The sequence below is a fragment of the Elephantulus edwardii genome, unplaced genomic scaffold, assembly GCF_000299155.1.
Source record: "Elephantulus edwardii isolate Elephantulus edwardi_28Jun2011 unplaced genomic scaffold, EleEdw1.0 scaffold00066, whole genome shotgun sequence".
Lineage (NCBI taxonomy): Eukaryota > Metazoa > Chordata > Mammalia > Macroscelidea > Macroscelididae > Elephantulus > Elephantulus edwardii.
Window position 1 is genome coordinate 4,661,988 of NW_006399816.1, and position 22,028 is coordinate 4,684,015.

The 22,028-nt window shown below is 39.4% G+C and overlaps 1 protein-coding gene across 3 annotated transcripts in view; it reads right to left on the bottom strand.

Annotated features, from left to right (window-relative positions):
- The window catches only part of TSPAN3 (tetraspanin 3), a 40,219-nt gene that overhangs the window by 9,534 nt on the left and 8,657 nt on the right, over positions 1 to 22,028 (bottom strand). The window contains exons 2-6 of one of the 3 annotated variants that reach the window (XM_006888277.1): positions 8,210 to 8,401; positions 7,913 to 7,987; positions 5,795 to 5,896; positions 4,074 to 4,226; positions 3,702 to 3,785 (exon numbers count right to left, since the gene is read on the bottom strand). In XM_006888277.1, the coding sequence (XP_006888339.1) occupies positions 3,702 to 3,785; positions 4,074 to 4,226; positions 5,795 to 5,896; positions 7,913 to 7,987; positions 8,210 to 8,401 (606 nt within the window). The remainder of the gene's footprint in view (positions 1 to 3,701; positions 3,786 to 4,073; positions 4,227 to 5,794; positions 5,897 to 7,912; positions 7,988 to 8,209; positions 8,402 to 22,028) is intronic. The other 2 variants (XM_006888279.1, XM_006888278.1) reach the window with 2 other exon arrangements.

The window sequence follows — 22,028 nt, forward strand, 5'->3', positions numbered from 1 at the left end:
TCCGATACAGGTCATGGTCTTTGCAATCACTTGTTATGCATCAGAGAGCTGGACAATGACTAAGGAGGATAGAAGGAGAATTGAGGCCTTTGAGCTGTGGTGCTGGAGAAGAGTATTGAGGATACCATGGACTGCTAGGAAAACACAGATTCATCCTGGAATGGGTGAAACCAGGCAGTTCTTTGGAGGCAAGGATTCTGAGGCTCTAACACACTCTGGACATGTTGTAAGGAGGGACTGGTCCTTGGAGAAGGACATCATGCTTGGTAGGGTGGAGGGACAGCACAGGAGGAGAAGGCCCTCTATGAGGTGGATTGATTCAGAGACTGGGGCAATTGGGATGGGTGTATTGGAGATGGTGCGATTGGCACAGGACAGAGCGGAATTTAGGGCCGTTGTACATAGGGTTGCTATGAGAACAACAACAATTATCAGGTCACCCTTCTTTGGAATGGGAACAAATATTGATCTCTTCCAGTCAGTTGGCCAGCTTTCTTGGCACAACTTAGCACATCCAGCGCAGTGTCTGTTGAAATACGTGTTGCTTTATTTAACAATTAAAAGATACCTATATTTTCTTAAAATAGGGTTCGATAGGTTGGAAGTCTAGGAGCTCTGGTGACCTAGTGGCAAAAACCTGCACTGCAATCCCGAAGGCATGTGGTCAAGGCCATCAGCTGCTCTGTGGGAGCAGGATGGGCAGTCTCTTGTCTGCTTGCCTCTAAAAACCTGCTGGAGGGTCAGCTATGGGTCAGTTCCAACTCTACAGCACACAACATCAGGGTGGAAGTCTATTTCAAGAATGATTAGAACATCCTAAGAACTACGTTTTTCAAAAAGTTGGCTATTCTTAGTTGTTTGACTCCTCTAATAGAATCCATACATTGAAGGTGCTCTGATGGCACAGCATATAGGGACCGGTGCTGTTAACCCAAAGGCCACAACCCTCCGTCAATTCGAATTCACCAGCATCTCTGCAGGAGAAAGATGGCCAATCTCCTCCTGTGTGATTTACAGCCTCAGAAACCCAATGGAGTGTCAGCTGTGAGTCAGAATTGACTTGAAGAGAAATGAGTAAGAATTCAAGAGACAAGAAATAGAAATAGCTGTAGTGGATGGGAAAATGGACATTTTTCTTCTTTTACTGATTTGAGTGAAACTTTATAAAGAAAATGGGTCTTTCATTCAAGCATGCATACATACTAGCTCTCATTTTATTAATCCTACCCTTTCCTGCCTTCTGGGATTTATCCTGTGGCAAATGCTGATCTTTTTTTTTTTAACACTCTATGGCATAGAATAAACCAATATAAATTCTACTTTTGACTGTATATTGCTGATTAACCTGAGAAGTACATGCCTCCCTATTGTTACTGTTCACCTTACAGGCCTATCTATTGTTTTGCTGGATGCTGAGGCAAAGGCTTGAGTTTTCTCCAGGTTTCAAGGATGTGCTAAGGAGTATAATCTCCTGAGTTCCACCAGTCTCTAGTGGATGAGTAAACTGTGCCTTTTTAAAGTCTTTGAGTTTTGTTTCACCTTTCTCCCCACTCCTTTCAGGATCCTGTACTGTGATCCCTGTTAGTGATCAGCAGTGGCACCTGGTACCATCCAGTTCTTGACTCAGGGTAGTGGAAGCTGAGGTTCAAGAGACCCATTCAGCCTCTGAACTAATGGTATATATACATCTTTGCTTTTCTTCCCTCTTCGTTGCTTCAGATAAAGAGATTAACAGTTGTACTGTCAGTGGCTGCTCGAAAGGGTTCGAGACTCCAGCTGCTACTCACCAAAGTAGAATTCAGACTATTGTCTTTGTGGACTATGTTTTATCAACTGACCCTGGAGTCTCCTGATACTGGTCTCAAGACCTCAGGACTAGCAACTCATTCCTTTGGTGTTTGGTTGTGAGAAAGAAGTTTATATAGTTCTTTTCACTGTTGGTTCTGTTATATACATGGATAAATTTACAGATGTATTAATATGAATGTAAAAATATCTACAAAACCTATGTATAGTCATGGGTGTAGGTCTTCTCAGTGTCCCTGCCTGTTTGTCTTGCCTGTCTGTATGTGTTTATATATATTATCTGCCTGTAGATAAATATTTATTATTGCTGAAATTCCTGGATTATGTATAATGTTTCTCTTGTTGGCTCTACTCTTTGTACTTTCTTCCTACCTTTCTTAATAGTACTGTGCTGATTATGTCTTTATTGTCCCTTTCCTTCACTCTTATTAATATGTATTTATTATCTATTTATTGATTTTTACTATCCTGTCACTCCCTTTTTATCCCTGGTAAAAATCCAACAATGATTCTATGTATAAACCTTTCTTTGGCTTTTTATTATAGTAGACTCAGTATTTGTCCTTTTGTGATTGACTTAGGGAGCTCTGGTGGCCTAGTGGCAAGAAGTTTCGCTGCAATCCCGAAGGCACGTAGTTCAAATCCACCAGCTGCTCTGCAGGAGAAGGATGGGCAATCTTCTCCCATGCGATTAACTGCCACTGAAAATCTTTCTTTCTGAAAGCTTGTGTTTCTTTCTGAAAACAGGTTTTTTGCTGTAACCCTTCCTTTAGCATTTTATTATAGTAGACTCAAACAGTATTTGTCTTTTTGTGATGGACTCATTTCAAACACCTGTGTTAATGTGGTGTTTCAAAAAGTCTTCATTATTCTTTAGTGCTGCACAGTACTCCATTATGTATATAATCTATAATTTGTTTATCCATAAATCCACTGATGGACGTTTCCATCCCTTTGCTATTGCAAACAATGCTGCAATGTGTGCATATATCTGTGTTGTAGCTCTTATTTCTTTAGGGTACATACCTAGTAGTTGGATTGCTGGATCAAAGAGTATTTCTATTTCCAACTTTTTAGGGAAGTGCCAAATTTCCTTCCAAAATGTCTGTACCATTTTCAAGTCAGTTTTCTTCTTTGTTTCCAAGTAAGTGTTGGGTATAGGGATGCATTTTGAAGGTAGGGTGTCTGGGAGAAGCTACTGTGCATCAATTATTATTAGGGGTGTGGGAAAAGGTGTGGGTAAGGGTGTCAGGAATAGTGCGAGGAGAGAATTGTTCAGTGACGGCATGTCATGGATTCTTGACGGTTGTCAGTCTAAAAAACAAACTCAACTAGAATTAGGCTAGAATTTCAGTTTTCACTGGAAGGTGTTTTCTGTACCACAGTGAAATTGCTACTTTTAGTCTGAGATTAATATTGCTGTAGTTCCAGTACTTGATTTACATATATGAATAAACAAAACTTTTGAGGGCAGAAAAACAAGAACAAAGAGAAGGAACAGTATACAAAAGATCTGAATTATGCTTTCCACTTCCAAACTGAAATGAAATAATACAAGTTTTGAAAAATTCTGTTATGTTCTATTAAAATAGTTTCTGAGAATCCATTTTGACAACTATATTCTGAACAGAGCAGTCACTAATCAAGAGAAGAAAAGAAGGTAGAGTTCCTATGTCTTCCAAATTTCTTTGGACTATTCTGGGTTTTGGTCTAGGGACATGAAATGAAGATGTTGAAAACTAACGAGAAGTACCTCACTCATGTTCAAGTTATTTATACACATATACTCACATACACACACAGACAGATCCACTGTACCTAATGACTAAAGCCATTTAGGGCGAATGCCAGAGAACCAGCTCACTGGGGTAACAATTTCTTAGAAGAGTGCCTACCTGAATAGCTGCAAATGCCAGTGCTGCCCAGATAACGTGCATCATAATTTCTTGTAGCTTCTTCACAACTAAAGCCTCACACCCCTGAAACAAAGGATTACCTACATTAGGAGTCTTTTTGAAACATCAAAGCTTCAGAGTTGCAAATTACTACTTATTAAAAGAAACTAAAAGATGAAAAAAAGATCAAACAATGAGAGCTAGAGTTAGAAAGGTAATTAGAACAAAAAGATAATGTATCTAAAAATAATTTTACAGTAAAAGAAAACTACATTAAAGCACGTGTGGGTGGAAAAGAAGTTCATGGTAGAGGTTAAGACACGGAGGAAAGCAAGTTATCAGGCCAAACTCTTAGCCAAGAGACAAACCCACCTCAGCGTACAGATCAGAGGGGTGGGCCAAACTGCCATTGCAGCTGCTGGCGGTCTCTCTGCAGCAGCTAAGGGGGACACTCTGGTTTTTGGTTTCTTTGAACCAGTCTGTATTTTCCCAGTCTGAGTAGTTGTGAATTCCGCAACAGTGCAGCTGGAGGAGACAGAGGAGAATGGAGCTGTTAATTCTCATGAAGCACATATCTTGGCACAGTTTTTGAGTTTCATGCTCTACAGGGCTTTAATTTTCCCCCCCTAAGAACAGATGGTGAAGAGATTGAGATAGTTCACAGCTTCAGTTTGCTCGGCTCCACAGTCAACACTCTTGGCACCAGTAGCCAGGAAATCAAAAAACGTATTGCGATGGGAAAGTCTGCGGTTAGGGACCTCTCTAAAGTACTCAAGAGCAACGGTGTCTCTCTGGAGACTAAGGTGCGCCTGATACAGGCCATGGTTTTTGCAATCACTTGTATGCATCAGAGAGTTGGACAATGACTAGGGAGGATAGAAGGAGAATTGACACCTTTGAGCTGTGGTGCTGGAGAAGAGTATTGAATGTACCATGGATTGCCAAGAAAACAAATAGATTCATCCTAGAGAGGGTTAAACCAGGCTGCTCCTTGGAGGCAAGGATTCTGGGGCTTCGCCTGACATACTTTGGACATGTTATAAGAGAGACAGGTCTTTAAAGAGGGACATCATGCTGGGCAGAGTGGAGGGACAGTGCAGGAGGGGAAGACCCTCTATGAGGTGGATTGATTCAGTGACTGGAGTAATCGGGATGGGTGTGTCAGAGGCAATGAGATTGGCACAGGATAGAGCAGGATTTAGGGCTGTTGTACATAGGGGAGTCGCAAACGACTCAAAGGCACATAACAACAACAACAAAGAAAAGCTATGCTAGATATTCTCAACAACTTTTTTTTTAAAGTAGCAGCAAAGTCCTCTGTGAGAAAAAAAAAGTGTTATCTAATAGAACTTTCTGCAGTGGTGGGAGTGCTCTCTATCTCTATGTCACCCAATGTCTCCACTGTCATTAGTCGTATGAGACCATTCGGCATGTAAAATATGGATACTATGACCAAAGAACTGAATTTTTAATTTTAATAGCCATGACTGTATTGGCAGTGTGGCTCTAGAACCTATACATAATAATCACTTTGCCTAAAAAGAGTAGTTTGCAGATAAAGATAACTGCTTCCAATGGCAAAGTGTTAAATCATTTTTGTCTGCACTGTCTCAGTCCATGGATCTATTTTATATTACCCTCTCTACTCCTGTGCCCATAATTACTTATGTATTAACCATTCTGTCTACTGCTTTTTTCAGACTTTCTAAAAAATCTCTGCAGACTTTCTACCTGCCCTAGAATTCACTTGGATTTCTACCTTTTCTGTGACATACCTCTCTTCCATCATCACTTCTCTAGCTAATTACTATTAGTTGGAGGGGGAAGGCTGGGGACAGAGTATGTTAGTTTTAAAAAAGTCTGATGCTGTTTCTCTGGCTTTGAACAGGTTATGGGGAAAAAATCTTTCAAGGATGAAGGTTGTAATAAAACATTAAAACATATCAGGGTGGCTAATCATGACTGCACATGGCTAATTTACATATACATGTAAAGGTACATTGTTAATTTACACAGAATTTAACAGAATTTAGTTTCTCGTTAACCCAACAGTGACTAGTCCTGACAAGCAAAGCCATACCAGGACAGCTCACCTGTCTCTGAACATAGTCAATGGCCCGACTAGCAGCATCAGGATTGGTTCCATTATAGGTCTTATACACCTTCTGGATTCTGCGATCAACTTCATTTTCAACCTGAATCAAAACAAAAAATTTGGCTTCCAAAAAATACTAACACAGAGTAACATTAGTGACGGCTACACTGAAAGGCTTAAAAAGCATTTTTTTCTGTGATATACATTTTTTAATATTTTAATGAACGTTTATAAAGAACGTGGATTTCCATTCATTCATTGTTGCACACTTTCCCGTCACTCCTCCGCCCCAGTTTGCTTTTTTTCTTTGGAAAAAAAAAGTTCTTTCATTTTTATACAGTCCCCCTCCCTAAAATAGCTTATTTGTAAATTGCCAATACTCTTGTGTATTTCTTGGAAGAAAAAATGTTTTCTTCCTGCCTCTCAGATTCAGGGCAATAGAGAAAAATGCATCTAGATGATACTGTATGGATTAAAACATTCAAAGGGAAGGTTCTGTGCAAGATGGCAGTCGAACAGTGTGTTTAAGACAGAATAAGCAGTTCAGTTTGGGGATTAATGTCTTAAATTATAAATGGATCATGTTCCTTTTTCAAATGTTTTCAGTGTGTTCCCAGAAGACCCACTCTCTTTTTTCTCTTCCCTCAAAAGAGGTAAAAAACGAAAGAATTTTAAAACTCCCAAAAACATTCTTAGGATAAATGCCAACAGTATTTCTATTTTACATATGAAACATTTAAATTTGGCAAATGTGCAAAATGTGCTAAAGCAGGCTCAAAAAACCCCAATAAATCAGCCCTTAAAAGTACTACTTTATAAGAAAGCTACAGTTTAATGCATGCCTAGAGGAGACAGAAAATAAGCTTTTATAATTTCTTGCTGCCAATTACAAAACAATGCCATTTAATAAAGTTTGCTTGCAGCTCTATTTTCCTTAACCTTCTAAGATGATTAGACCTATTTCGTAATTATTGATTTGATAAGATCGTAAAACTGACAACCACATTATATAATTCCCCGCATTTCCTGTATAGCTGCATGGTACTAGAATATTAAGTTGGTATATTGTGCCTTTGACTTAAAACATTAATTTAAATGAAAATTAGTCTATTAAGCCTTTATCATAGTTCCAGATAATTAAATAATTAACACCAATTAATTCAATAGTTAAGATAGTTAATTTAAAGCAGCCTATTTAGCCTTGAATGGTCCAAGAGGTAGAAAGTAAAAGCTGGCAAAATAGAAGAGAACAGGAAGTGAAAAGGAAAGAGGGAATTAAGACAAAGGAAAAGGAGCGACTATCCAGCCTTGTTTCTTAGGACAGAGCTAAAGAAAAGATCACAGCTCAAACTCATTCTAAAAAAAAAAAATGTATTTAGGATCTAGGTGGTTGTTTTAAAAAAAGACAACCGAAAATGAAACTTTTAATTTCATTCTTTTAAAAGAGAAATCAGAAAAATTTGACTTCGTCCTTCTCAGATAGGAAATCTATGGGCTCAGGAAATTTGAATAAAATTATCAAATGACTTAGCTCCTTCTGAGAAAATCAATTCCCTATAGTCAACAGCGGCATAATTTTGCTACATTAAAAGAGATGATGTTTCAAGATAGAGACAATTTTTTATTAACATTATATACTTTTAGAAAAGAAAACCAGCAAACTATTGCCCTGATTCATAGCATAGGACAGAGTAGGTCCACCCCATCAAATTTCCAAGGCTATGTTATCTTAACTTCAGCAAACTGCTCTTTCTCCTGTGGGTTCGAACTGCTGACATAATAGCTAGCAGCTGAGCACCAGGACATCAGGGTTCCTTCAGGTATTTATTTAATGCAGTCTAAGCAGGAGTGGCATCCACTTCCTAAACAACATGCCTCTGGAAACTCTATTAACTTTGATAAATGTTGATAGTTGTAGAGGAGCTTAAGGCATTTTGTTCATACGGTTGTTATGAATCATGTTCGACTGGAAGGCAATCAACAACAACAGTAAGCTGAAATAAGCCAAAAAATAAACAAAAGCTCCCTACTTTGGGAAAATTAATTTGTTCTATTTTACATTTTAAAAAAAATGTAAACCACCTTTTTAATCATGTAAACTCAGCAGACAACATACCTTTGCTCTGTAAACGTATCCCAGAACCACTACCACAACTTCTGTGACAAAAACCAAGAGTAGGATGATGACAAACTGTAAAGAAATATTGGCAAAAATTAAGCACAAATGAAAAAAAAAAGCCCTAAATGCTCCCTTGTTTTTTAAAAAAAAATTATGAGAAATGACTATTAGCTGTTAAAGGAGAAGAGCTAATTCTTTTAACAGTCTGTTTCAGGCTCAGTTCAAGAGAAGCATAACACAAATTAAATTCCCGTGTTTGATGAGGACCACATGCTCTGTGAAATGCTAACTTACCGTGGCTAGTCCGCAGCGGCTTTCCCGGATTGTGGCGCAGCAGCCAATTAGCCCAATAATGAAAAGCAGGGCTCCAACCGCTATGATCACTACGGCTGGGATGAGAGTGTACACATCTTCAAAGAAGTGGTCATAATCATCGTAAGTGATGAAGACATAAGCGCCTACGTAGCACAGAATGCCTGCTGCTCCCTGTAGAAAACAAGACCAGAGCGTTGGCACAAGTCTCTATGCCTTGCTGGTAAAATGTGCCCATTACTTCTTGGTGGTTTGTAACGTCATGAGAGTTCTCATCACTTTTATAATCTGTTTCTTTGTTCATAGTACTTTTCCTGAACAAATGGGTAAATTAGGTTAAAGTGGCCAGGCTAAGATTTTAATCCGGGCAGTCTGACTCAGAATCTGAACTATTCACCTTGATTTCCTTGAGGAAAGGAAACTTAACACACACACTCCTCACTTACTGTAGACCTCATACCTGATATATTCTGTGTATGATCACAGTAAAAAACAATCTACTCCCCATCCACTTTCCACATTCACTAGATACCTCTGGCTGAGAGGTGAGATGAGAGTGATGTGGACTGTGATAATGACAGTTATGTGTCAACTGGGCTGGGCCACCATTCCCAGTGGTTTGGCAGCTACACAATGATGAAATGTGGCAATTATGTCATGATGCTGTCATTCTCGTGTGATATGATGTTATCATCCTCTACTTTCACCTAACAAACTGATCTTTGCAACCTAACCATGTCAGTAAGTGAAGATGAGTATTTGAACTAGGCACCACTTGCTGTTCAACTTTTAGAGACTATGAAATGGTAAAGTGGTAAGGTTCAGTCACCATACAGCATCACAAACCCTCATAAAATAGGAATAAGAATCATCTGAGGATCTTATTAAGCTATAGATTCTAAATCACATAGGTTTGGGCTGGGGACTAGGTTTCTGTGTTTCTAACAAATTCTCAGGTCACACTGCTACTGCTGCTGGTTCTTGGGCCTGTCAGCCTTTACAATACTGGTTATTTACTCCTCCGCCACGGAAAACACATTTCATGTCTTAAAACCAGGGGCCCAGTAAGCATAAGTATTATCAGTATTTTCTTACATTAAAACATCAGAATCACTGTCAGATCTTGAAGAAAAAGACTCCATATATGTAATCTGATTTTTCCTGTACAGCATGATTTTTAGAAATGAGAAGACCATTAGAATAATGGAGGCAATTAAAATTATTCATTCTTTTAAAACTGTCCACCTTAGGTCACCAAGGGGTTCCAATGACTTCTCTAGCGGCTCAGTTTCCCCTTCCATTCAACTCTTCTTTACCAGATTAACACAGAGGCAGTCTTCAGGGTCCCCTTTGCCAGGATCCTGTCTGCCTCCATGAGCCATGGCTTCACTAGTCATTACCACCCTCTGCCAAAGCTACAGTCTCAAGAGCTACGTACTCCCGGCTGGAAATCCCTCAAAACCCCCATTCCTCATCCTACCTCAAAACATCGTGGCTTTGTTGCTATCTCATCTAGACTTCCTTTCCTCTTTCTGTCTTGGAAAAAGCCAAACTATACACCCAGTTTCTCTAATAAAATATCTGAGGGTTACCCTGTACTTTAGGATGCTCCTTTAAGTCCATTTCTTCAAGTTCACTGCAGGGCTTGTCACAATTTGTGATTTATCATTATTCATTCAAAAAGATCATGTTTTAGCTTCTTGGCCCCCAATAGTCTTTACATTGTCACCCAGGCTATTTTGTGGTTTGTTTTTATTTTTTAAATACAAACCAGATATAGGCAACATTCTTTACTAGATGCTTGCCTCCTTCAAGATGAGAAAGACAGGACCTTTGAAGCTGCCTCAGACTTCATCAACACCCTTCACACACTCTGAGCAACAAAATACTGCTATCCCCAGATTCCCCACCCACTCTTGCTTCTCTGCCTCTGCTGTCCTCTCCGGAATGCCCTTTCTTCTCTTCATGTGTCCAGGAAGTCCTAATATGTTGCTTAGCTATTGCCTCTTCTGGAAGTCATTTTTACTTTCAGGCTGGATCAGGCGGCTCTCATCCACTCATTCTCACACACCATGTACTGCCCCCGCAGAACATTTATCATGTGTGTCGCATTTACAGCTATATGTATCTCAACAAGCCCTGAGGGCACAAGATGTGTCCAGCTGTCTTTCAGCTCTGCATTACACCTGCATTTACAACAATTCTTGGCACACAGCAACATCAGTCATAATTTACTGAATCTTTATAATCTTAGTCCTACCTTTCCTTGCAATTATTCTTCTCACCCTTTCAAAAGATTTGGTTTTTACATTTGCTTTGTTTATATCTGTCCCATGTATAGTCTTCAGTTTATAGTCAAACATGACTTGGCAACTTAATTCCACATACTGAATTCTTGTTGAGTTCGAGCACTCACAGATTTCACCGTATATGTAAAGGTATGGATTTTTGTATCATATCACATAAATGGTCAAATATAAGTAGTAGTTTATAAGAAGTAATTCTGTAATAAATGTGCCAAACCATTAAGCTGTTTCTATTCTCTCCCTGCTGGGCCTCCCTTTAACCCATAAAGCACATGTGCCTGTAAACTCTGAGGATGTCTGAACAGCCTTGGTTGCTATTAAATGCATCATTTTTATTTATGGCTTGGCCTTTTGTGATGTGATCCAAACATTCATACCATGACAGACATGGTAAAATCTGTGAGTGCTAGAACTCAACAGGACCACCCTGACTTTCCAAATTTTATAAATTTCCCACCTATAACGGGCAGTATTACCACTTTTGTATGACTTTTTATTAGTGGAAATTACTTGAGTTTTCTACCTTTCACAGGCTCCAGTCACTCCGGCGTCTCTTGTATAGACATAGTCACATTTTATGACAAAGTAAATCACTTCAGCTCTTAAGGTGAATCAGCAGAAATCTTAAGAAAGAATTAAATGTGCCTGAGTTTTCCTACACTAGCCACCACTCCATCCCTTCAATTTTTTTTCCACTTCAAAATGTTACAATTTTATAGTATGCTTACGTGAAAAAGAATTCCATTTTTATGCTTCTAGGAAGTAAAAATTTAGCCTACATAAATTTGAACAAAATACAAGTTAATACTGTAAGATATACAGCAGTGTGTACTCAATAATTTGAAGTACAAGGCACTGAAGAACTATTGTACATTTCAGACATAAAATAATGCGTTTTCAAGCTGAAAAGAATCCTCTGAGAATTTTGCTCAGTGCTGCTTGATAATGGGCCAAGTGAAAGGCTTCTAGTACTGTCAGCCTCCACCCACACAGGGACACTCATTGGAAATCCAGACAATGAGAAAGCCAGAAAAAAACCCCACCAACAGCAGATACCACCACATGTGTGGCAAAAGAGATACAAGGCTAGAAAAAGACACTATTTGTAAAGCTGCTTATTCTTTTTTAAAAAAACAAAACAAAGAAACTTTTCTTTCTGGTGAAAAAGTACATGCATAGCAACATATGTACCCCTTCCACATGTACAGTTCAGTGGCATGAGTTACTATTGTCTGTACATCAGGTCGGACCCAAGCCATAGCTAACTCTCTAGTGGGTTTTTAGAGGCAGTAAACTGCACAGGGGTTGACTGTCCATCTTTCTCTCACAAAGCAGCTGGTGGACTTGAACCACATACCTTTGCACTGGCAGTGAGATTCCTTACCACTAAGCCACCAGAGGTCCCTGGGTTACTGTGGTACATTGAATTACTCGGACGGCCTTTCTAACTCTATGGTCTTTCTAATTCCCAACCACATGAATGGGTAGTCCTGGGCAACTATGAGGCAAAAATATGACCCACCAAGGGGATCATATAGCTTGCTATAATGTTAATAAGGTACATGGCATTCTTAAGGGGTAGAACCACACAAAAATGTTGTATTAAATACTGTCAGGGCGACCAGTCAGCTTTGCCATTCCACGAGACTTGAAATAAGCTTTCCCTCTGTTAGAAAGGGGCCTTCTCAGGAGTTAAGTACATCCTTTGGACTTGAGACTCCTGTGCCAGGAACCTCATTCAGGAACTAAAAAGCTGTGACACCAGAGACAGTACAGAACAGTGAGAAATAGTAGCAGCAGCACCAAGGGATTGGCAGCGACAGAGCCACTGGCTTTCTGGTCCACAGACAAAGTCTGGGAGTGCCTGTAGGAAAGGATGCCCGCTGGTAGAGTGGGGTGGGCCTGGAGGCATTCTAGAGGGAGCAAGGTTTGCCAGCCTGCAGAGCTGGAGCGGGGTGTGTGTGGGGAGGAGTAGGGGTCAGGGCGCTTCGAAGTCATTCTTCTGGCAGAGATAAAAAAACTTCGTTAACACTTGCCTGAGTAGGGCAGAGGCTATGGGGTTTCAGTGCTGAAAGGCTGAGGGCCAGAGGGAGGCATGCCAGCCCACTGTCAAAGCTTAGAAGAGGCTGTCCTGGTGAAGAACTGTATCATGAGTCATTTTTTATCCTGAATGATAATCTGTTACACTTCCCTAATTAACCCTATTATCCTGAGTATTGTCAACGGGTTGTGTGCAGCCACGACAACAATTCCTGAGTCTAGGACAGAAGCAGAGTGCTTGCTATGGAAGGGACAATTGGTGGCAGAATTGATAAAAAAGGTAAGGTCTATCCAAGTGACGTGGATTCTCTCTACCTCTGTGACATTAGAGGAGGTCAAAGTTGCCCGTGTACCATTTTTGCAGTTAACATTCTTCATGTTGTTGTTTGATATTTATTCTATTCAAATTATTTTATCACCATCACCACCTCCTAACCCTCTCATCTATGCTGTTAAAATTACTGTGACAAACAGATTCTTTAAAGAAGCATAATGCTCAAGGCAAACTTTCTTTTTTTAAAAAAACTCCTAATGTATAAATTCTTTTCTAATGGATTCTGGAGCAGTTCTTAGGTTACAAATCAGTCACCATCCCATTCTCGCAGCAGAGATGAGATGCCAATGCCATTCCATTTTGGCTTCAGAAGCGAGAAGTAACTTACTAGCTGCAAGCGTTGTACACACAGAACAGTGGGAACACTGCCTGCCTGCTAGTATGCGATGATATAAATAAAAGTACTTGTAAATAGAGGCTGTGTTTCCTACATTGAAGACAACTTCAAAACTGTCTTCTTTTAGCAGAATCTAAAGTGCTGTATCTTAAACTGTATAATTTATGGGCTGACACCAGTTACTTTGAAAATACAAAGTAGGTGTCCTAAAAACAGCTGAAGGCCTGCTTATAGCTAAAACTGCTATAAGCAACTGCTTGTGTGACATTCAACAATGGTATGAAGAACATTCAAAAGAGCAGGGGAAGGGTAAAATGTGTACATGGTAAAGGGGGGAGGAGGCACAAGTAACCCCTAGCCAGCACATACAAGGACTTTGCAGATGCTCAGATTTTTAATACAGGAGGCAGAGCTATGAGAAAGACTAAAAGGTGAGCTTGGTTAGATCCTCCTTTTGAATGTACAGGCTAGAACTGGGATCTGTCAAAAAATCAAGGCTTTGCCAACAAAGCAGCTGCGGAAGAGCAGAAGGGGGGAGGAGGTGGAATAGATGAGACGAAAAGCAGAACTTGGAAGCAGCTGAACTGCCTCAGTCACCACAGAGAAAATCTAAGCCTCCTTATAGGAGGATTTGTGCCAGGACAATATACTAAAAATATTCACCATCTTCACAAAGAGGAATTTAAGGAAAAGACTGAGATCTGAAACTATAGAAAGAAAAAAAAATTTAAATATATATAATGGTAAACACCTCTACTTTTTATCTTTTCACAAGTTCATGTTTCAAATTAAGTCATGGAGTTCAAAACTAGGCTAGCTGGTGCTTTTGCTGGAGCATCAAATGATAATTAAAAAAAAAAAGCTATCCTTTAACATCACAGAAGTGTATGGTTTCTGAAATCATAAGAGTTTTTTTTCCCTTTTTTCTTCTTCTACCTACACACAAAATGTGAAATATCTTTTAAAGGAAAAAAAATTTATAGGGTTGTCTTTTTATCATTTAAAAATGAATCTGAAAAACACTGCAAATCCTCTGTAAAAGAAAACAGATGATGGAATATGTAAATCCTCAAAATTATTATATTCTTTTATTATCTCTGGATAAGGAATGTGAAATAAAAGGAAGTGCACTGATGACAGTGAAGTTCGAAACATTACAATATTAGAAACAGGTTCAGTACAAACTCAGGAGAAAAAATAGCTCTGTTGTAAAAAATGTATCTATATGGAAATTTAGAAATGTAAAAGTGGAAAGCATTGCACAGAACATTTGGTTAAAGATAAAGAAGAACAGAAGCGATTTTCTTATAGTGGCATGTAGTAGACATGTGTGATTCACGATGGAACTGGCAAGAATCAGGACACTGTAAAGACTAAGGACCACCTGAGCACCATTCCTCTAAAGGCAGCAGATTTTCTGCCATCATGTAGACTGTGACTCAGAGAGGCCTCAAAGGTTAGACTGGACTGCACCATAGAGCATCTTTACGGAAGCAGACTGCTCATCTTTCTAAAAGAGTTGCTGGTGGATTTCATTTGCTCAATGCTTTCAGCTTCTTGTTAAAAGCACTCAACTCATTGCTCCAATGAGGCTAGGATTTTGAAGCTCCGTCTCACACAGTATGGGGATGTGGCCAACAGGGACTGGTTCTTGGAGAAGGATATCATGCTCAGAAGGGTGGAGGGACAGCACAGGATAGGAAGACCCCAAATGAGATGGACTGAGGCAGTAACTAGGGCAATGGGAGTAGGTGGGTCAGCATCAGTGAGACTGGCTTAAGACAGGGCAGGCTTCAGAGCTGTTGTACATAGGGTCACTATGAGTCGCAGGGGACTTGACGGCACATAACAACATTGTTGCTGGATCTGAATTGACCCAGTTGGCCCTCTACTATTTCCGATGTTTTGAAATTACAAAGGCAGAACTGCCTATCTTTCTCCAGTGGAGACTCTGGTAGACTTGAACTGTCAGAGAGGCATGACTTTTGGGTTATCAGCACAACTACTCCCTTACAGACTAAGCCAACACAGCTCCCTGAAAGCAGTAAAAAAAAATCATTGCTGTATAATTGGAACTGACTAATTGGTCCTCCAGTTGGTTTTCAAGGATGTAAATCGCATGGAAGGAGACTGCCCATCTTTTTCCCTCAGAGCACTATTCTTGCCTGCATGGGGCACCCTGGTTGCACACTCTCCAAAACTGATGTGCTGGTTCTTTAGGTAGTCCATGCGATAATTCTGTATTCTTCTCCAATACCACACAGCTCAAGGGTATAGATTAATTTTCTGTCATCCTCATTGATTGTCCAACTTTCAGATGCATAGGAAGGAACTGAAAAGATCATGGCTTGAATAAAGTGCTCCTTATTCTTTAAACTGTATTGCTCCTCCTTAAGATCTTGGAGAGGTCCCTGACAGCAGATTTTCTCAGTTTGGCCTGTCTTCTGATTTCTTGACTGCAGGTACCAAAGGTGTTGATGATGGATCCAAGCAAGATGAAATCGTTGGCAACTTCAATCTTTTCTCCATCTATATGATGTTGCCTATTGAATCACTGGTGAGTAATTTTGTCTTCTTGACGCTAAGCTGTAACCAGAGTACCTGATAAATTCCTGCTTGCCTTCACGAACAGTTCCTCGGGAATAATTTTTGCCACAAAGTAACAGCATGAACTGGAATGTTGGGAGGAAAGCCACTATGGACTCTAGACTTTAAGAAAGCAGATTTTCAAGTTAGAAAGCAGCGGGGAAAAATCAGCAGAAACCCATCTTACGTACACATCTTTCATCATTTAATTAAGAGTTTCCTGTGTAGTCATTTAATGTTTTTATGTTTTATGTCTCCTGTAATTTGGGAATTACTAGTCTGATACATTTCTGGAAGCTTCCCCAAACTCCACCTTCAGGTCAGTAAGAGTATCTTAATATCCCCTCGAGGACAATCTTTTTTGCATGGTACTTAATATTCTCTGGTCCACTCATGCTTTGTTTCAATTCTGACTTAGTTTGTTGAAACAATTCATTTCATTAAACATCATTACTCTTTTACAAAGTCAAAAAAATAACTGATAGTCAAATTTTACTCATGCTTACCCCGTGGTGTCAAAGTCCTAATGTGCTCCACAGCATTTTCAAGGAATGATTCTTCACAAACAGACTATCAGGCCTTTCTCCCGAAGCACTTCTCGATGGACGAACCTCCAGACCCTTAGCTAGCATATTAACCATTTGAATCATCCACAGACTTAGACAAAGTCTGTTCCTTGCCTATTGTACTCTGTTGTTGTTGTTATATGCCACCAAGTGGTTTGCGACTCACAGTGACCCTATGTACAACAGCCCTAAACTCTGCTCTATCCTGTGCCAATCACACTGTCTCCGACACACCCATTCAGATTACCCCAGTCACCGAATCAATCCACCTCATAGAGGGCTTTCCCCTCCTGCGCTGTTCCTCCACGCTCCCAAGCATGATGTCCTTCTCCAAGGACCGATCTCTCCTTACAACATGTCCAAAGCATGTTAGACAAAGCCTCAGAATCCTTGCCTCCGAGGAGCCACCTAGTTTAACCCTTTCCAGGGTGAATCTGTTTGTTTTCCTAGCAGTCCATGGTACCCTCAACACTTCTCCAGCACCACAGCTCAAGGGCATCAATTCTCCTTCTATCCTCCCTCATCATTGTCCAACTCTTTGATGCATAACAAGTGACTGCAAAGACCATGGCCTGTATCAGACGCACCTTAGTCTCCAGAGAGACACCATTGCCCTTCAGAACTTTGGAAAGGTCCCTAACAGCAGACTTTCCCATCGCAAATTGTACTCTAACAACTTAAAAAGAAAAACAAAACAAGAAAATCCTCTAAAGAATTCTATCAACAATTCAGAGAAAATATAAATCCTCAAAGATAGGACCAACAAACAATATCCATGATAAATGAAGAAAAGACTCAAGTCATCAAGGAGTTCAATTTACTTAGAGCTATAATCAACATCCATGGAAGCAGCAGTCAAGAAATCAGATGATAAATACTGTTTAAGACCATTACTGTAGAAGGTGTATGAGGATCTTAGGTGGGGGGAGCAGAGGGGTGAGGATGGGCAAGGAAAGGAGGAATCATAGATTAGCACAGTCTGATGGGTGGAGGGAGGGGTGAATAAATTTAAGGGGAAAGGTCTGGTGTGAAAAACAATGTATACTAACTTTGTAAGTAAACCAATATAAAGTAAAAATTTTATTTAAAATAATCAGATGATAATATTGCATTGCTTATATCTGCTGCCAATGTTGCAAAAAACCAGTACTTCACTTTAAAGATTAAGATGCATCTGACCCAAGCCATAGCAGTTTTGTTTAAATCTTACAGCTTGTATAATTCTTGAACAAATCCTATTAAAATAGCTAAAATACATTGAATGTCTTGGGTGCATCAGGTAAGATGACACTGTTATAAAAGCCTGCATCTTCAGCATTACAACTGTAAGCTACATAAATGTCGCAGATAAAAAAAAATACTGTTTCCTTGCACAGTGAAAATTCCTATTCTGAAGAAAGAGGGGGAGGAGAAATGTACAAGAAACTAAGTCCAATAAAGGGGGGTGAGAAGAAGAGAAGTGCAGTGCATATATCATCATGTTTAACAGTCAGAGTGGGCAGTTCAGAACCAGGCCTGCTCCATTAAAGGAAGAGCCAAAAGACAGTTGTATAAAAACTAAGGTGGGATCTCAGACTGGCTAACACAACATTCTACGAGCTGATGTTGTTTTTAAGATTTCCTTTTTGCTACCTATTTTATTGAGAAGGATAAAAATGCCACTTTCCACCTTGCTTATCGAAATTGCAAAAAATAAAAATGAAAAAAGGGAGTGTTCGGCTCCCTTTTTTTCTTTTAAATTTTGAAAACCTACTTTTCCAATTTAATTTCTGAGAAATGTGTAATTTTCACATTTTATCCAGGTTAGGGAAATTTTTTTCGCAGATCTTTTGTCAAAAAGCTTTTCCCCTTTTCATACATCCTTTCAGACAAAAAAGAACCCAAAGATTTACCTGAAACTGCCTGTAAAAGTACTGCTTTTCCAGCCACTTCTCTAAGTTAGGTAGGCGAGGCTACAGAAAGGAGGAAATCTAATAAATAAATTAGCTTTGTGATGGCACATTTCTGAGGGCCAACCCATGATACAGCCCTCTCTTACTCTCTGGTAGTATTTACTCAACCTGCAAACTGAAGAAAAAAGCCTCACCCAAGCATACAAGGAAAGAAGCCAATCCAGTCTATAGAACAACATTCAGGGAAACAAAGTACCAACTCCTCCTTGTTGCTGTTGTTGCCTTTGAGTCAAGAATGACTCATAGTGACCCTATGAACAAAAAGCCTGAAGCCCCTCTACAATCAACATTCATCAAAGTTCACAGAGTTTCTGGAGGCATTTTGTTTAGGAAGTGAATACTACTGCATCCAAACCTGTCATAGAATGTTACTGTTTGAGAGGCCTGTAATTTATAGCAACCCTATGTACAGCAGCTCTGAATCCTTCCCTGTCCTGAGCCAGTCTCACTAATTCTGACACACCAATTCCCACTGCTGCCCCAATCAGTGTATCAATCCATCTTATCTGGGGCCCTCCTCTCCTGTACTGTCTGTCCACCCTTCTGAGCATGACGATCTCTTCTGGCCACATGCCCAAAGTAACTGAGGTGGAGCTTCAAAATCCTAGCTTTCAAGGAGACTTGGTTTCACCCTCTCCAAGTCAGACTTACTTGTTTTCTTGGCAAGTCCATGCTATGTTCAAGACTATTCTCCAGCACCACAACTCAGAGGCATCTATTCTTCTTCTGTCATCCTTAGTCATTGTTCAACTCTCTGAAACATAACAAGTAATTGAGAAGACCATGGCCTGAATTAGACACACCTTTGTATGTAGACTGACACTGTTGCTCTTCAGTACTCTGGAGAGGTCCATGACAGCAGATTTTCCCAATGCAATTCATCTTTTGATTTCCTGACTGCTGGTGTTGGAAGAGCGTTGATTGTGGATCCGAGGAAGCTGTAATTGTCTTTTCCATCTAATATCATGCTGCCAATTGTCCCAATGATGAGAATCTTTGTCTTCTTGATATTGAGCTTCAATCCATATAGAAGACTACAGTCCTTGACCTCTTGCAGCAAGTGTTTCAAGTCGTCTTCAGTGTCAGCAAGCAAGGCTTAGAACATGGAAATAAAATTAACTCTATCAGAGCTACGTCACCCAGGAGCTTACTGAAAGTTCAAAATAGCACCATTCATCATGGTCTCAGGTCCCAGGCAGCATCTGGGTCACTTATCACAAGGAAACAGAGTTTCAAACCAGAGTACATCAAAAGAGTACATGGGTAAAATATAGAGATATACATTGATGAACATAAACTACACTTGTTATATTTAAGAGAGAAATGGGGGAAGGGATAAGGGACTCTCAGCTTCTGCTGGAAGCAGATGGGAGTGGTATGAACAGAAGCTGCAGCCAATTAAAATACCTAAAGGCCCACTTGTAAGGGTTGTAAACACGGACTTATGTATGTGAAATTCTGAGCGTTTCTACCAGAGTCAGATGATTAAAAACTGGTTGATGATATATATTTGTTCACTGTAAATTCTCTAAAGCAAGACTCAGAGTTGCATAATTTCTTCGTATACTCTATTTATACAGGAAAAAAATTTCAACTATGATGCCATGATCTCATTAATATTTATACTCAATATGTAATAAAAATGGAGGTGTTATGACTAAAAAGAGTGGTGCTAACTGACTCTTGGGGGAAGCACTTCTTTGCTGTCAAGCAGAGTCTGGGGGGGAGGTCTTGGAGGGGCATCGTCTCTTCACTCTTCTTGTGATTCACTTTCTCTGGGACAGAAAATGCATCCCTCGAGGAGTCTTCCTTTCATTTCCTCATTTGGAAATGTTTGGTATTTTTTAAAATAAAATTTTATTTTAATTGTTATTTTAACAAACATTTACAAAGAAGATTTTCATTCATTCATTTTTGCACAATTTACCCCCTTGTCCCCCTTTCCCCAGTTCAGTTTTTTTAAAAAAAAACAAAACAAAAAACATTCCTTCACTGTTGTAAAATTGCCTATCTTCCCTGCCCACAATCCTCTTTGCAATGATATATCTCTCATTCTGGGCTGCTGTTGTACGTATAATGCCTGAACTGTCTAAAATGGAAATGGTTCTTGACTGACCCAAAGAGATCTGGGTAGTAAGTCACTGTGAGAATCTTAACAGTCTTGGGCTTACACCTTCCCTCTCTCCCAAGGAGACCAACAAACAAAAGCCCTACTCCCTGTTCACTCCCCCTCCTCTCTACACCTGAAACACAAAGTCATGAAATTTTTATTTGTGTCATATGCGAATGGGAATCCCAGAACACTCTATCGTTCTTATGTGAAAACTATACCCAGACCAGGAGGCAGTAGTCAGAACAGAGCACGAAAACATTGCATGGTTCAAAATTGGGAAGGGTGTACGCTAGGAATGTGTCCTATCTCCATACCTTTTCAATCTGTATGCAGAACAGATCATCTGGGACATTCATGGATAATATTCCTGATACAACACTTAAAAATATATTTCAAAATATTAATATTGGTTGATACTTAAGTGGTGGGATTATGAGTGATGTCAGTTAATTTTGTGTTCAGAGGTTTTTAAAAACACTTTAAAATGTTTTCTTTCAAAAGAAATACACTATAGAAAAGCTTATGATGTACACATGTTTACTGCTGCATTGTTGACCACAGCAAAGAGATAGAAACAATCCAAGTGTCCATCAGCAAACGAGTGGATAGAGAAGCTGTGGTATATTCACACAATGGAATATTAAGCAGCACTGAAAAAGAAGGAACTCATGAAATATTACACAGAATGGGTGACTCTGGAGGACATTATGCTGAATGAAATATCTCAGTCACAAAATGACAAATACTGCATAATGCCACTGTTATAAAACAGGACTGACATGGGGGTTGGGGGTATACTCAGAAAAGAGGGGATAAATAATGTACACTGCATTGAAACAGATGAGGGAAAGAACTATTGAAAGGGAATATATGATTAGGTATTATTTGCATGACAACAGCCCAGAATAAGAGCTTCACAGCAAAGTGGATTTACGGTGTGCAACAATGAAATAATTTTTTTCAAAGAGAAAAGTGAACTGGGGGGTCAGGAGGCAAATGTGCAACAATGAATGAATGCAAATCCAAGTTCTCTATAAACTTTCATTAAAATTTCAATTAAAATTTAAAAAATTTTACAAAAATAAAAGCTTATTAAAGGTGGAAATTGTATAAGGCAGAAACCTGTCAGAGAAGGAAAATACCAATATTTCCCACTAAAACTTGTAATAGTAATAACAGTGCATCCTGTCAAAGGTGGAACACAGAGGTCTGGAAGGACAGGGAAGTCACAGGAAATTCTGGTTCTCACAGGTTTTATTGCACTTATATAATCAGAAAATGAGTATTTAAAATACTATCCAAAATTGTTCTCTCCAAAACAAATTCCTTTCCAGTGTGTTTTTAACCATGAAATAGATCTCTCTTCAGTTCCAAGTCCCAAGTCTCAAGCACCTCCGCCAATCACCCATGTTTATCCTATCATTGTCATTATTTTTTCATTAACCTGAAAGCAGAAATATTTCAATCCTTTTAAATTGCTTTTATTCTGATGACATTTTAACAGTCATGTTCCTTAATCCAACTTATTTTCACTTTTTCTGCCTTGCTTTTTTACATTCATTGCCTC